This window comes from Eucyclogobius newberryi, unplaced genomic scaffold (genome assembly GCF_026437365.1).
Source record: "Eucyclogobius newberryi isolate DKJ021-1_F unplaced genomic scaffold, fEucNew1.0.hap1 SCAF_5, whole genome shotgun sequence".
NCBI lineage: Eukaryota > Metazoa > Chordata > Actinopteri > Gobiiformes > Gobiidae > Eucyclogobius > Eucyclogobius newberryi.
The window spans coordinates 18,167,603-18,184,810 of NW_027316167.1; the positions used below are offsets into that span (position 1 = coordinate 18,167,603).

Below are 17,208 nucleotides of genomic sequence, written 5' to 3' on the forward strand. Positions count from 1 at the left end.
ATAAAACATGACTCCAAACCCTTAAAATAGAAAGGCTTCCTCTTGCCCTGGATTCATGAGGTCAGAAGCAAGAAAAGTAAAATATCTCCGAATCATATCATCTATAGGAATACCTCTGAAAAACAATGCACATGGTTATTCTTTCCAGCTAAAATAGAAAGAAGTAATGTATTTATTAATAGCTGTTTATTCAATGATCATTGGTAATTAGAGGAATGTTGTCTTGTTGTGTTGAGGCGCACGGCTGCAAAACAAAATGCTGTTTGGAATGTAGTTTGAATCTAAGATATATGAAGTTAAATTGTTCAAAGCATGTGGTAGATCTAAAATAGTATCTTAGTGAATGTTTCAGGTTTGTAAATAGTATGAATGGATAATTTTATGTAATATTATATAATGTAATGTTATGTGCACACATTGGCCGGGCGATTTAATAAGTATGACAAGAGATATATATATGTGACTTAATTTTTTTCTTCGTGCCATATTTCTATAGTTTATATGTACATTAAGAAATATATGAAATGATCCTTAAAGGCGGTATGGACGATTTTTCGGCGATTTGGGAACGCAGGCGGATGTGCGCATGCGCACTCCCCCGTGCGGACTGATACAACACACACGTGCGTTTGTTTATTAGCACAACGGAGCGCATCGCATCTCTCGTCTCCCGTAGATTTCTGTCCACTTCTGCGTCAGCTCGAACTGTCTTTCTCCGTCTTCATTTTGCCCCGTACACTGAGGGAACTATATTATGATAGATCCATGCGCTTAGGCACGCGGAAACGTGGGGACGAACCTGACGCGGCTGCAGGTGAGCGGTAGGTGCGTTTTATGATTGATACGTGGCAGGACAAATGATTTATCCACGCCACGAGGAAATATGATAAAAAAAATTGCTGAAAAAAATCGTCCATACCACCTTTAATCAATTGATCGGAGAAATCATCATCTTCCTGAACAATACGACCTTGACCATTATAAATAAACCATATGAACTTAGAGTGACCAGTGCTTTGTCTTTTGAACCCTGGCACCTGGTATTCCCGACTTAGCCTTCGAGATCAGAAGAGATCGGGCATTGAAGTGTTCACATCTTTACTTCCTAAGCTAGAGCTAACTTTTAATTATCTGTAGTAAGAATCCAGGACAGAGATAATTAAACACGCCCATTAATCCAGCCGCAAAAGTTAAACAACCATATCTGGTCCAAAGCCAGTTATGGTTTAGATTCTGCAAGGGCATCTGGTGTAATACCTATGTTTCAGATGATGCTGAAGTAACACGGGTAAGAAGTATGCAACTGCTACACTTATGGAAAACTTCTCCAGATGGCAAGTCATTTACAGAACATTTATTTCTGCTAACCAGGGACCACCGGGACAGAAGCAGGTGTTCTTCATCTACATCCTTACAACACTCTCAATAAGAGGCAATGCTCTGATGATTTAGTAACACACTGGTTTCCCGCTGCCACACTGTCAACTCTACAGCTGTCAGCTTTTTTGTCTTCTTTTAGGACGTGATTAGGACTTTAGGATCTTTACTTTTTGATGCAGACATCTTACAAAGTACAGCACATTTTAAGACACACCAATTAGCATTCTCTTCTGACAGCTATTCTGCACTTGTGGTCTTTACAAGCGCCACCAAACCCACGGTGTGATAATCACATTTAGGACTTTATTTTCATACAGGGCAAGGCTTGATATCGACGACTGATGGTGGCTTGATGATCAATTTTAAATTTCAAATAAATAAAATGTTTTTTGATTTTGTTGTTTTATATATATAATATAATAAATATAATAGAAAGCAATTTTCAACACAAAATAGTAGTCTTTTAATAAAAAAATATGTGATCTTACACCAGGGCTGATAAAGATCCAGACCTAGGGCTGTTCGATTATGTAAAAAACAATTATCACAATAATCTAAAACCTAATTTAAATCATGATTATTCAATCAATGATTTGCTTAGGGAGAAGTGAACCAATGAAATGACAAATAATCCACGCAATGGAAATACATCGATGCGCATTGGACGCTTTTAAGAATTAACATTCACAGTCTTGATTATGACATTTTAGTGAATTGAACGTCAATTGATGCATAGCCCAGACCATTCTTAAATAATTCAGGAATGCTGTCCAATTTATGTTGGGTTTTTTCATTCTGATACTTAGTATACATTACATTACCTACATTTAGTTTCAAGCTAAATTACATCTCCATGGAGATTTCATTTTGTTTTAATTTTTTCAACATTTCTCACTCCAATGCCTTTTCTTTTATCAAAACGTCAAACTATATTATGTAGCCTACTTAATGTTGCTGATTCTATTTGGTAGTTGGGCAGCACAGTAGAGAAGCACTGTGGTTAGCTCTCTCCCTTCACAGCAAGAAGGTCCTGGGATAGACTCCTGGGCAGCATGTGACCTCTCTGTGTGGAGTTTGCATGTTCTCTCTGTGTCTGCGTTTCCGCCGGAGACGAAAGTCTACCACTAAAAACATCTATAGGCTCCTCCCATCTGGGGCCAGGACTCCCCTGAAAAAAAGATACTACATCTCAGTGGGACTTTCCTGGTTAAATAAAAAAAGACAAATTATTATTTATTGAAATAATTGTAAATTTCATTTGGTAATTGAATAATCGTTTACTCCACAGATTCTAAAACATGCCATGTTCTATGAGAAGAGACTTCATGACTATGACAGTGTAATCACATAATAATTCCACAGGAGCGCATAATTGTGTGTGTGTGTGTTTTTTTAAATTAAAATCATTTTAAATATAGTTCGACAAGATGTCCGCAAGTAACTTCAATTTAGCTTCATCTTGATCTAATTCCCAATTTGCTTGCAAATGCCTGAACTCGTCAACGCTTGAAATCCAAGCAGGACAGAGCCTGGCTCTGAATGAAGTCCTCTGGAACACCAGGTTCCACAGAGGGATGAGGAACACTTCACCCACATTGTCTAGTCAAGTGCTTTGAGAGGAAAAGTGCTATATAAATGTACTGTAAAACAATACAATTATAATTTAGTAAAACCCTCCTATTCATGGGCCTCTTGCAATCCAAACAACTAAAAGATAAATCAAAAGAAAAATGGCTAGATTCATTGATTATCAAAATAATCGTTAGCTGCAGCCCTATTCACAAGACAGCACAGTTCTTCACTGAGCAATTCGGACACACAGCTCACTACTTTCTCCTCGCTGTGGGTCATGTGACTCTGGCATCTGGGTAAAGAAAAATTCTACAAAAGTCCCAAAAATTTCTGTAATAAATATTGGCCAAATCTGTCTGACACATGGTTATATCATCATACAAGTTTTATGTAACATAGATCTCATGTTAAACAGTTTTGGCCATGTCTGTTCAGGTCATGCTGTAAAACACTATAACTTTTTGCCAATTAAACTCTCAAATTGAAAATGTTGTCTGCAGGCACAGGTTTTTAAACTTTAATTAAACTCCCATCAGGTCCGGGGCCCTTTGCTCAGGGCTGTCCGGTCCCTGTATGACCGGAGCAGGAGATGTGTTCGCATTGCCGGCAGTAAGTCAGACCTGTTCCCAGTGCATGTTGGACTCCGCCAGGGCTGCCCTGTGTCACCGGTTCTGTTCATAGTTTTTATGGACAGAATTTCTAGGCGCAGTCAGGGGTCGAAAGGTGTCTGGTTTGGGGACCACAGGATCTCATCTCTGCTGTTTGCAGACGATGTTGTCCTGATGGCTCCATCAAACCCGGACCTGCAACATGCACTGGGACGGTTTGCAGCCGAGTGTGAAGCGGCTGGGATGAGAATCAGCACCTCCAAATCCGAGGCCATGGTTCTCGACCGGAAAAAGGTGGCTTGCCCTCTCCAGGTGGGTGGGGTGTCCTTGCTCCAAGTGGAGGAGTTCAAGTATCTCGGGGTCTTGTTCACGAGTGAGGGAAGGATGGAGCGTGAGATCGACAGGCGTATCGGTGCAGCGGCTGCAGTGATGCAGTCGCTGCATCGGACTGTTGTGGTGAAGAGGGAGCTGAGCCAAAAGGCAAAGCCGGTCGGTCTACGTTCCTACCCTCACCTATGGTCATGAGCTTTGGGTAGTGACCGAAAGAACAAGATCGCGGATACAAGCGGTCGAAATGAGTTTCCTCCGCCGTGTGGCTGGGCGCTCCCTTAGAGATAAGGTGAGGAGCTCGGCCACACGGGGGGAGCTCGGAGTAGAGCCGCTGCTCCTCCACGTCGAGAGGAGCCAGCTGAGGTGGCTCGGGCATCTGTTCCGGATGCCTCCTGGGCGCCTCCCTCGGGAGGTGTTTCAGGCATGTCCCACCGGGAAGAGGCCCCGGGGAAGACCCAGGACACGCTGGAGAGACTATGTCTCTCGGCTGGCCTGGGAACGCCTCGGGATCCCCCCGGAGGAGTTAGAGGAAGTATCTGGGGAGAAGGAAGTCTGGGAGTCCCTGCTCAGACTGCTGCCCCTGCGACCCGGCCCCGGATAAAGCGGAAGAAGATGGATGGATGGATAAACTCCCATCACAGACCATCTTTCATACCTGAAGATGGAGAAAGGTGAGTGAAAGAGAGAACAACCGCCCTAAATACACCGCTCAGATACAGACTTCTGGTTTTGGACGTAGTCTGCGCTCTGTATTCTCAGGTCTTGTTGTCAGACTGTGCACTTTCTGCGAATGAAAAAACTCAAATTACATATTGAAGTGTGTAAGTGAGGTGCAAGTTAACTGTCCAAAGTCTTCCACTCTATTCTTGTAGTGATCTTTCAGGAGGTTGTCGTACTTCTGTTTCTCTTTCTTAAACTCACGCTGGCGTAAAACATACATCACCTGCTGTTTGTGAATCTCCAGAGACTCCTTCAGGCCCTTGTTCTCCTCTTACAGTCTCTTTAGATGCAATTTGGGGTTATTTTGAGACCAAAAATCCTGATTGAAGAGTTCTGAAAGCCTCTATTTTCAAGCTCTTCAATTTCTCCATAAAACGAACACTCTTTTAGCATCTGCTTTTCCATTTCACAGATAACTGTGTAAAGTGTAACTGTAGAACAATGTTAGTGATTTGCTCTGTTTAGCTCTCGCTGGCTGTCTCCACCAACGTCAGGAACTCGGGTTTAAATAGAGAACGAGGGAAAAGTCTTGCTGGTACAACATGCTTTAAAGTAGAATGATTTGTGTGATATATCCAATGTTCACGTGACCAACAAGTCAACGATGCACCGATTCCCCGGAAACCTGGTGTAGAACTTATTTTCATATTAACCTATGTAAACTAATACAACCGAAAGAAGGATTACATCGTATGGCGGTGCCCAGACTTCCGGCTTCCAGCTTCCAGAATTAGATGAATAATAGTTTCAATGCTAGTTTCAGTATCAATTAGTATCCAGGTATCAATTGCCAAAAGACACAAAAAGACAACTGGTACTGGAATCAATCCTTCAACCTTACAATGAATGAGCAAATTACTGCTACCTAATTGGATGTTGATTTTATATCGAAAACACAACAGTTAATATGTACTGGTGGCAAAGAAGAGAGTGCATTAAGTAAGGACTAGAAAGGACAGGTGAATGGGCATGACAGCGCATAAAGCTGGGAGGCATAGCGCTGAGAATCACCAAAGACCATAATGCAAAGGGACAGGGAACAGAGGGCAGTGCCAGAGCATGGCTCAGAGGTCGTCCTGATCGCCAGAAGAGACGGGGCACTCCTCAACATATACATCACAGCGACATCACTGCGGGGCACAAGTACAAACAAAGACGCTGCCTACTTGAGCTTAATGACCCCCCAAAGAAGTTCTGAACAAATAACTGGACAAAACATCCTTGTACTGGAGTTTGAAAGGCACCTGAGCAGAAGAGGACACGCTGTGGATTTGTGGCCGTGATTGACCGTGACAATGGTGACAGATGGACAGACCAGATTAGGCATATAGACACGTATCAAACAAGGCGCGGTGTCCGAGTGCTGTCTGACCCCTGCGGTGACGAGAGCGGGGTAACGTGCCGGACAGCGGGGGGGCTTCTGTCCTAAAAACACATCAACATCAAGACCCAAATTCACGTCGGCGTCAATTGGACTTCTAGCAAAGGGAGATGATGTCAACAAAGATTATAGTAAAGGAAGGCATCTTTTTGGATCCAGAGCTAGAGTAGATATATTTACAAATATTATTGACAATTAGAAGTTTTTGTAATCTTGATTTGATTAAAACTTCATATTTCAACTGCGTGGCTCTGATGTTACTTGGGTCATTAGGTTCTAAAAAATTACATTGCAATTTCACTAACAAACTGAACAAGATCTGAACAAAACAAATACAACCTTGAAACACTGCAGATCTTGTCACTATGTTCCAAAAGCTCATTTAGGATCTTCATCAGACAATAGCGTGTTTCTATTTTTGGGACACAGTGATGGACAACACCATCTTGGCAGTTTTAAACCACCAGAGTCAGCGAACGTCTCACTCAAACTCTCAAGTCATGGCGCCGGTTACATGTCATGTGATTTCTTATTTACAGGTTTCAAACTTGAATAAAGACAAAGATCGTAATGAACATGCAATTTATTCCATTTAAACATTTGATTTGGCCAATAACTAAGTGGTACTTCTAAGTATGAAGACCGCTGTCCCAGACGACTTCTGATAATTTGCAAAAATGAGGGCAAAATTACATATGGAAAAATACCACATAATGCATCTTACAGAGGTTTAACATTTTGTTCATTATTGATTTGACTTTTACTCTATTTGGAGTGTGTCTGTCCCATATGACACGCAAATCTTTCAAAAATACCAAAAGCATATAATTTGCCTTCTCTGAAATCCCTCAACCAAAGGAAACAGCTACAACAGTCTCTTTGGTACAGATAACATTTCAGAAGGGCCTAAACCTCTCTGTACATGTTTATCTTGACAAGGTAATTAAAAATGAGTCCGACTAAAGACAATTTTGTCTCTGACGGTAAATTTCAAATACAAATTATGATGATAATTCTTCACACACACAGATCCCCACGGCAACAGGAAGCTGCAGAGTGGCCCGTGAGTCAGTAAACCCTGTGTAATCTGTTCCCTTTAGTGGCATAAACCATGGGATCGGAGATTACGACTGTTCTGCCAAACTAACATCACCATGCAACTTTCTAATGGAGGGTGAGTAGAATAGAAAACTCCGGGGCATAAAAGTGAAGACTGTCAACTCCTTGTAGACCTAAGATGAGACGACTCTGACAAAAAAAGAGCACTTCTTGACTTTGGGGCGATGAAGATGAATCCACACAGAAACGATCAAGTGTTTTTTACATACTAATCTGAAAAGTGATGATGACAGGGCTCTCTGGGGTGAGGCTCCTGCCGAGGTAACTAACACAAAGCTTTGTCAGTTTGTGTGATCACGCCTCAGAGCTTCCCGGAGCGGTGCAGAAGGAGAGCGAGAGACGGAACAGGGAAGGGCTGACAGGGGGAGGTGATGGGCGTCATTCCGCCTCGTCGAGCAGGTGCACAGAGAGGACCAGGGCGAGCGTGGACTGAAGAGGAGCAGGCATCTGGCACACAATGCATGTGCAGAGATGGCACCAAAAGCTTCACAATAGAGTAATTACTGTTTATGGATTTGCAGCTAATTACAGTCATCTCTGTTGATGCAATATCATGATGTGGTTTCCAAAGTTTCCCTTTAAATGAGAAATCCCATTAAATCTCACAAAAATCCAACAACAAAACAAAGACTTGACTTCATTTTCAACCATGTAACAAAATTGCTCTTTCATACAGCTAGAAGTGGGTAATATAACAAAATTTAGATTGTTTTGAAGACATGCAAAATTTGAAAATGGAGTATATTGTTTATAGTGATAGATTAAGGGACATTTCACATTTGTCTGATAATTAAATTTACTGGTATCTGATAATATAAATATAGTGTTCTATCCATTATGACTTGTTGACGCTGTTGAAAAACAGTGTCCAAATGACTACAACTGAATATTTTTCCATGATGGACAACCCATGGATAAATGAGGAATTACACTGACTTGTTTCTAAAAAAAATTGGGAAATATGTCATTGATGAACATAGTTGTTCTACTACAATATATGACATTTCCACTTTTCATTTCGTCTAATTTGCACTTCAGACCTTAGATGACTAAATCAGGGCCAAATGAGCACTTTTGAGCACTTTTTGTGTCAGCATTAAAGACCATCTTTAGTGTCAAAACTACACATTCACATAAACATTAAAAACCACATACATTTGTCTGACCATAAGAGTCAGCTCACTGATGTTAGAACCTGTTGATGAATAGGTTACTTCTGATGCCCAATAAGCTGATCCTAATATATATTTGGAAACCCTCCCGAGAAGCTAACAAGCGTAAGTGAGAGAAGTGCCTGTGCACACACGCTGGTTCAGCTTCCTTCAGTTCAAGTAGCTGTTGGAGGAGATACTGTAACACTCTTCTAATGGCTGAGCCCCTCCCCCACTGTGATGCGATGGGCCTAGACAAACGCCTCGCCTCTCTTAAGGGAGAAGTGTCAGAACCAACTCACCAACAAAGCTTTACTAAGCGTTTGACAGCACTAACCTGAGCTACGTACAGCCGGGGAGTATATTCTAGCTCTGTGTGATGGCTGTCAGAGGGTGTCCACAGGGTTCTCTCCGCACAACCACTTATGACTCCAGTCACACTGCTTGATCAGGGATTTCCCTCCAAACAATGTCAGATTTTGACATACAGGACAATTTTGATCAATGGTACATCCTCCTCACATGATCATGGTATTGTCATGGTACTTTTTTGATTTTGATAGAAAGAAAAAACAATCCTAATTTCAAAACCACAACAACCAAAATACATTTAAGACAGTTTGATTTGCGTAAATATGACCTGCTAATGGTTTCTAATTTAACAGATGACCATTTTCAGTTCTTTACAACACTAACGCTGTTTGAAAATCTGCCGTTCATAATAATTTGGAACAGTGCATTTTATTTCATTTTTGTATTTACCAAAAAAATACTGTTTTCATTGGGAGGTTTGTTCAATAAGATTCGATTTGTACTCTAAAGGTTGATGACTTGAAAAGTATGACTTATTTATATTGACTATTCAGAAAAATATATAATTTACATAATAATTTGGAATGCAGTATAAAGTCTGTGATCAGCTTTGTGAAATCCATAAACATTCTGAACGATTAATTAAAGTTCAAATATAATAATATCATAATTTTTAGTTTCAAAATTAATTGATGATCAGGATTTTCCAGGAAACAATATAATCATAACATCCCTAGTATCAATACTAGTTTGAGAATCTATTAGTATCTGGGTATTGATCTGTAAAGAGTTAATGGCGCAAGAGTGTGGCCAGGATGAAATGAAATAGCAACAGTTTGTAAGATACAATAGAAGTATGCCAATCCAAGTGGAAAACAGACTTGCGCTGAAGCACTTAACATCAAAGAACCAGTCATCCACGAACGCATCAAAAACTCATTCACACACCAGATTGCTCGAGAAAAACTTTGCTCGGTTAATAACACCACAAAAAGCAGCTCACTGCTCATTTTGACAGTAAAGAACTGACATGAAACACAAATCTGAAAATAAACGAGAAATGGTAGAAAAACAGAGGGAACGTTCCTCAGAACTCACACTGAGATCTCACCCTTGTCTCATAGTGTTTTAGTGAAACATCTGCTCTGATCACTACAGCAGAAACAGAGACCAGACAAAGTGCTATGAATATGTATTGTAGAATTAAGCGTGCGCCGCTACACAAAGCTAATGTATGATGATATGTTGTGTATGATTTGAGAGAAGCACTGACATCCTTGGTGTACACATTAAACTGAATATGCAGAATGAATAAACAGTTCAATAATAGAGAGATCTATTTTGAACCAGTAATGGCCAATTGTATGTATGAATTTCAATCATTTGTTGGAAAATATGAATAAAACTGTGAAGTGCAGAACTGATCATTTTCACATTTTTTTTTTTGTTTCCTCCAGAATAAACCGGTCTTATTTAGCAGAACATCCCCAGCAGACCAAACAGTAACAATGCAACTCTGAGTAGATATTGTATTAAACTGAACAGAGAGATGTCAGTTTTCTGAGGGGGAATCACTGTTTTTAAAGCCACTCCACGTGAAAACACTTGCTCTCCGGTACTCACCACAGCTGCCTCTTCTGCGGGAGGCAGTCTTTGTTGGACGCTGTCACTCCCATGGCCATTTGCATCACCGTGATGTACTTCTGGTACTTCATCTTGTCTTCTGTGACTTGCTCTCTCTTGTCAAAAAATGTTATCTTACTTCAAGGCGTGTGCGCGTCAAAGCTGTCCAGGTACGCACGCGTCCGAGTGTTTGTTATGGTCTGCCGGCGCGCGCTGCTCGTCCCTCCGCTTCAGAAACGCCATGTCCACTTGTGGAGATCCGCGGACAGGTTAAAGGTTCTCCCGCACCACCACGACCCAAGTCCACACTCACCACCTAATCTCATTACAGCCCGGGACAGAGTGGCTAATCCAGACACGTTTTAGTTCAGGAAAGGGGCATTTTGAGGTGTCGCTATACTTTTCTTTTTCTTTTTTTACGCCATTCTTTTTGTTTGTTTACATCTATATCTTTCCCTCTTCTTGGACCAAAACAACGCGTGGGGTGGATGTGGCGTCAGGAGCGGCGGGAGCGGCAGCATCCGTGCGTCTGCGGGGCAGTTTGGAGCGCGAGAGGGGCGGGCAGCGCGCGCGCCGGTGTGACGGAGCCACGCGGGGCGGGGGAGGGGTGCACGCGCGCGATGTCACGGCTCCGGAGAGGGGAACGGAGGGAAACGTTAAAAAAAATCTGCGGGAGAATAGCTGGCCCCGGTACTACGTGTTGGAATTTGTCTGTATCGATCGTTTGCGTAAAAATAACGCGCCGCGCAGGATTTGGGTCACGAGACTTCAGTTTAATGTGATCAAAACACAGAGTTCACGGAGGAGGCACAAAGGGGAAGCGCAAATCTGTCAGAGGCACAACGAGATTATGATATGACGAGCAGGCAACAGCGAGAATCAAAACTATAGGACTACAGAGTCAAATATATTACAGCATAGGCTAATACTTCTAACAACAACAATCATAATATGGCGCCAACTATTCTAATTGGAGAAGTTGATTGATACTAAAAGCTCAGAATCGTTTAAATAGAGAAAATATAAGGGCTTTAGAGATATGACCTCACCATTATGAATAGTGCTGCAAGATTTAATGTTATCAAATCAAAATCGCAATTAGCAAGTCACAAACACAATTATACTTTGTCCAGGAAAGTTTATATAGATGTCATCTTCAGAGAACGTTGCTGCGTCTCCATGGGTTCATATTCTGTCAAAAACTTCTCGTATTTGTTTAGCTGTTCATATTTCAGTCTTTTCTCCTCCCCCCCAATCGTGCAGTCCTAATTATAATGTCTATTTCATCCTGTATAACTGGAAATATATTGAGTCATTAATTTGTACAGTCAAATCAAAAGCAACACGAAGAGCTTTTAAACACATCTAAAACGCACAATGCCATACATTCTTAAAAATACATAATAACAATACATTTGCTTTTTAAGTTTGAAGTTTCATATAAGTTGGCGTTTCAGTTATATGAAAATAGCTCACCTTCTCTTCTCTAAACTGCAATCTTGTTATTTCCATCTCAAGCTCTTTAAGCATTTAGCAGGTGTCTCCAAATGCCCCGGTCATGATCCAGACATGAACTCTGTAAAGTAGATTAGTGTAAGGGTAAAAGGCTAAGAAAACATTAGTTTACAACTTATTGACTGATATTGCAATCTATTTATTTTATTATACTTGGAGATTCTTGAACAAATGGAGGGCACAGTGTCTATATGGTTTCATAACATATTAATAACAAAATCTGACATCAACATTGAACATTGTTTGTGAGTTCCAGCCTTTTTATGAAATGATTTCCCATCTTCCCACCATATTCTGCTCCATCTGCCACTATAAGCATGTATTAACCAATTAACTCACTTTAATGCAACCTGTTGTCATATAAGTGCCACATAATATACATTTTAAAACCAACAGTGCGACAGGCTGCTCAGTCTATACTTCCACAAGACAGAGGAGACCCCCAGTGTCGGAGGAAATGCAAATCAATGAAGTGATCGACCCAGTGTCAGATGCCCAGTAAACATGAGTCAGTAGTGGGTCCTCAAGGGCGTGGGGACGAGGGACACACCACTTCATATATATCTGTTTTCAGTGAGTCCCTCTGCTGCTGTGTTTGCATTCACCCGCCAGAACAGGTTTACTAGGTCTGAGAAGTGATTAGGACGAGTATGATGTAACATGACGGCTCGCAAATTCCTTCTTGTGCCGGAATTTTTTTTTAAAAGCAGACGAGGATTTTGCATTAACGGCGCACTGTAAAGTCATAGAGTGTCAAGATGTGATTAAGCGTCCATTTACGGTGCATTGCTCTTATATAACAAAATTAGAGGGGGAAATGCAGCTTAAACAAAAGGCTAGGTAAGACAACCCATGCGCTGATAAAACAAACAAAAAAAGAAGATGAAGAAAAAGAAAAATCCTAGAGGAAATAAACTAAACTGAATACCAGCACAGTGTCAAGGATATGTAGTAATAAATAGGGCTGTGCTCAATATATCGATATGACGTTATATCGTGATGGACTTCTTTGCGACACATGTATCGATACAGAAATGTATATCATGATATGCTTAAGCAACATGAAGTCGTTCGAAACTTCAGAGTTCTACACTTTGAACCTAGATACTGCTGAATCTGAGGAGCTATGTGTGAAGTAATCAGGGGACAGTTGTATTTTAATACTGAGGATAGAGTGAACATGAAATTCTACTTCATTTTGTGATTGTACTTAATCAAAACATAATTTTAGTTCACTTTTAACACCGGTTTTAAGGGATATCCATGAATCAGGACATGTATCGTATCATGTTTTGTGTATCGGGATTCGTATCGTGGACCCTGTATCGGGATATGTATCGTATCGTGAGGTACTAGGCAATACCCAGCCCTAGTAATTACGCTGTATGACATATTGCAATAATAGGCAACAGTATATGAGAGAATATAAAATAAATTATGTAAGAAACTATCTCTCAACAATTCAGACAATTTACAATATAAAATGTTTGGTGAGCAAATAAAAAGTTGAGGTTGTTCCAATGCAATCTTCTTAGTAGTAGCAGTTCTCAAATTCGATACTGAGGAATTGGCTTGAAACTTGATTATGATACTACAATGATAATTTTTTTAAAAGCTCTTTTCTTTTCAAATAAATAATAGTACTTTCTTTATGTTCTAAAACTGTCCAATTCTGTCCTTTTTATATATTTTAATACTGAAGGGAAATCTAAATATATTAACCATTACTATATTGTATAATCAACTATATTCATTTTACGAAACTGTTTTACGAAACTGTATTAAAAGTATAACCAACTATATTCATTTTAGACTGTTACACTTGGGTTAACTCCTTATACGCACAACACATAGTCCATTGTCCATTTGAGACACTCACTGCTCCTTTTGAGACATTCTCTGATAAGGACGGACACTTTCCCGGAGCAGCTGCAAACATCAAGGCCACAGTCATGCGAAAGAGCTCATGGAAGAAGACTGAAAGGAGGCGTCAACCGTCATATTTTGCCTAATATCTGAATGTTATAAATATAACGCAGAGCAGGGATTTCGGCGCGTCCGGACTACGCCCGTGTAAGACGCCGGTCATATTTGCATAGGGACAGATTTGGTAAGCGCTCTGATATCTGTATTATTCTTGTACATGGTAGGGATTAAACATCTGATTGATTTTAACTTTCTGATTCTTGCCCCTTCTTTCATAAACGAGCACGCCAACAACTCAATACTTGCTCAAATGATTATCTAGTTTTGTTACTAGTTTTTGCATCAATTAGTATCTGGTTTTCAATACTTTTAACGACCCTACTATTTAGTCTCCTTTTTTGATTTAATTTTGACATACATACTTTGATTTCTTTATTTCAGTTGAACATGACAGATATAAAGATATAACATTAAACTTATGTGCATGATCTTTTTGCAATAATGTGCTGCCCTAACTTGGGTTTGATGGGCCTTGTTTGTGAGCAGCTGGGGAGGAAGGTCAGAGGAAATTGCAGCCGTCAGCTCTGCTTGATATTGGCAACGACCAAAACAACACAAAACTCAGTCAAAAGCTCTGGACGCGGGACACCTTCCTCTTCTAGCCCCTCGGATGTTGGAGTTGGAAAGCAGAGTTGGAAAGCAGATTAAGTAAACACGCGCGCAGTCATATACTGGCACAGCAGCGGTGGCCTAAAGGATGGAGAGGTCACCACAGCCGCGACATGGGCCTGAGCCAGGAGGACAGTGGGAGCCCAGAATGAAGCACGACGCTCAGCACTCTGCACCGTCTCCAATGCTCATCTACATAACTTTTCCTGGACAAAAATAGACTAAATGGGCACATTTTTCAAGGTTATTGTGATTTGTGTTGTCACGATACTACAATTCTAAACTCAATTTGAATACAAAGGAACAGGCTTGATACTCAATATTGATTTTGATTCAACAATGATAACAACACACTATTGTTTTAGAGTCTTCTAAAATTACTTTATATTGTCTAAATTTTAGACAATATAAAGTAATTTTGATACAAAATAATAGTACTTCCTTAATGTTACCATGTGGTCTTGTAATAGTTCTGATCATGCTCCAGATCATTCTGAAATGTTTATAATGGAAGATTTTTTTTTAGTATTGATGTTTGCTCAAATGAGTATCTAATTTTTTATCCAATATTGTTATCAAGATAAGATGAAAAAAGATTGATATTCATTTGGTCAATATCACCCAGTGATGCTTGTTTGGAAGAAAAAATACATAATTTCTTAATATAAAATGTCATTGAATGTTTTATTTTTGACCTTAATCAAATCATCCAAAAATCCTTTGAGGAATTCAAAAGGAAAAACAAAATAGCACATACATTTTTAAATGTGTTTTATATGGCCAACATATTGAACATGTGATTATCTGGCACAAAACGATGTACCACAGCTGTCACATTATTGAGATGGAGAGACAGACAAGAATACCGGATTGGTTTAAGAGTGAGATTTCCCTCAGGAGCAGCACCCATTCCAAATGTGTTGTGCCCCCACCCTCCCTTACCATAAATTACACTATCCCCTGGCCCCTAGCCACGATTAATCACATGACCACAGCAGCCAGATTAAATCTCTGTAGCCTTGGATCGTTCGCCTGTCTTGCTCACCCTGCCTCTCTCCCATGCTCGGGACATACAAATAATCAGGAGGTCCACTGCCGTCTACAAAATATGTGATTGAGCCTGGCATGTGTCACTATGGAGAAGATATTCGTACCTTGAACATGTCTAAGTGGCACCTGCGGGTGACAGCTTCATTTCAGATGCTTTTGGGCCTAACTTTTCACTGTGTGTCCTCTCCACGACGACTGGATTCACCACCTATAATATCATGAACAATGAAACAGAATTGGACACAATTTGTGAAATTCCTTTCTTTGATGAAAACACTTCCAGTTTGACAATGTGAAAAGATAATGGAGAAATTACTGATGTAAATGATTGGTTGTGGAAATCTCTGATAGAAAGGGAGCATGTGTCACATAAACAAATAATTTGACGATTAGAAAACAATGAGTAATGCTACAAAGAGCATTAGCTAGCCACACCAAGCTGTGAAATTTAGGCATGGCAAGTTTATTTGTAGAGCACAATTCGTACACATGGCAATTCAAAATGCTTTACAGAGCAGGAAAACATTGCATTCAAATCGCAAAACAGAAAAAGACATAAAAGAGAAGCGTGCAGAGCCTTTCAGTCCGTTTCCTAGCCTAGATTTGAACACCAATATAAATTGGGCTATTCTGACCAAAAATAGATCTAAGAGACTTGCTTTTCTAATTTCAAGCTCAACTCATTTCAGATGCAAGATAAAATGATACACCCATTGTTTGAAAAGTAATGCTTGTTTGGCTTTTAATAGTTACTGAAATGGAAGTGCTGATGCTATGGCATAAATTTGTGAAACGATGTGCAGATTTCTCATGATGCTTGTGAAGTGTGGGAGACTCACAAGAGAGCAACGATGTGATAAGAAAGCGCACATGGACCGCCAGACATAGAAACTGCAGTGGGTGCAAAAAACATATGAAGGCAACGAAGGGTAATGCAATATGTAAATGAGAGAGTTCACATTAATCTGCCTGCTGTTGTTTTGAAGGAACTGCATGTGAAACGTACAGAACATGCACCATCAAAAGACATAGGCACGCTACAGTGATCTATCCCATCCCAGGTCAACAGTGAAGACTGGAGGAAGGTGGAGACTGCAATAAAACGTGTCTTGTTGGTGGCCATGTTGGATCCAAGAGGTTGTTGCTAAGTAACAGGTGATTTGGAGCCAGCAGATCTCACAGTTGTGGGTGATGGCAGAGGATGAAGGTGTGGGAGCCATGGGGAAAAACAAACCGTGAATGAATGAGTGGGAATGAATTGGGGCTTTAGTTTGAGTGATTTATGGACTGACTTCAGAGATGTGGGGAGTGAAAACACAAGCGGCGCCACAGAAAGGATATTCATGTTTATACACAGAGTTTGACAGTTATGGCTGTACTGTACCTCTGTGTTTCAATACAACTGGACTATAGAAGTGCATCAATTAATATTCTGTGGATAAACTAAAATAGATGTTGTCATGGAATTAGACATACACCCGATGCTATTCCTTAACACATTGAGAACACAATTCAACTTAGAATATGAAACGACACAGAAACATCAGACATTTGTGTGGCATGCATGGGAGAAAACGCGGGGACTGTGTCAGCCAGGCCGTTGTAAGGAGCCTGGCTGACCCTCCTGCGTCTCACCCCCGCGTCTCACCCCGTTTTTTCCCATGCTGGTTGGTTTTATTAGATATTCTGGAATAGGCGGGTCACATTTCTCATTGGTCAGCCTCACATCAAGGCACTTGGTATTTTTCCGTAGAGATCAAGCCTTGGGTAAACATTACCCAGACTCGTCTGGGTTATCACCCCCCCCTAGGGTAAACATCCTTTGGCCATCTTTACGACCCCTTCACAAATC

The 17,208-nt window shown here is 40.5% G+C and overlaps 2 protein-coding genes across 9 annotated transcripts in view; both read right to left on the bottom strand.

The window, feature by feature from the left end:
* The window catches only part of tjp1a (tight junction protein 1a), an 87,407-nt gene extending 76,939 nt beyond the window's left edge, over nucleotides 1–10,468 (bottom strand). For 6 of the 8 annotated variants that reach the window (XM_072464801.1, XM_072464797.1, XM_072464795.1 and 3 more), the window contains exon 1: nucleotides 10,197–10,468. In XM_072464801.1, coding sequence (XP_072320902.1) covers nucleotides 10,197–10,288 — 92 coding nt within the window. In that variant the 5' untranslated portion in view covers nucleotides 10,289–10,468. The remainder of the gene's footprint in view (nucleotides 1–10,196) is intronic. The other 2 variants (XM_072464802.1, XM_072464800.1) reach the window with 1 other exon arrangement.
* The window catches only part of sdhaf2 (succinate dehydrogenase complex assembly factor 2), a 222,684-nt gene that overhangs the window by 7,841 nt on the left and 197,635 nt on the right, over nucleotides 1–17,208 (bottom strand). The window lies entirely within an intron of this gene.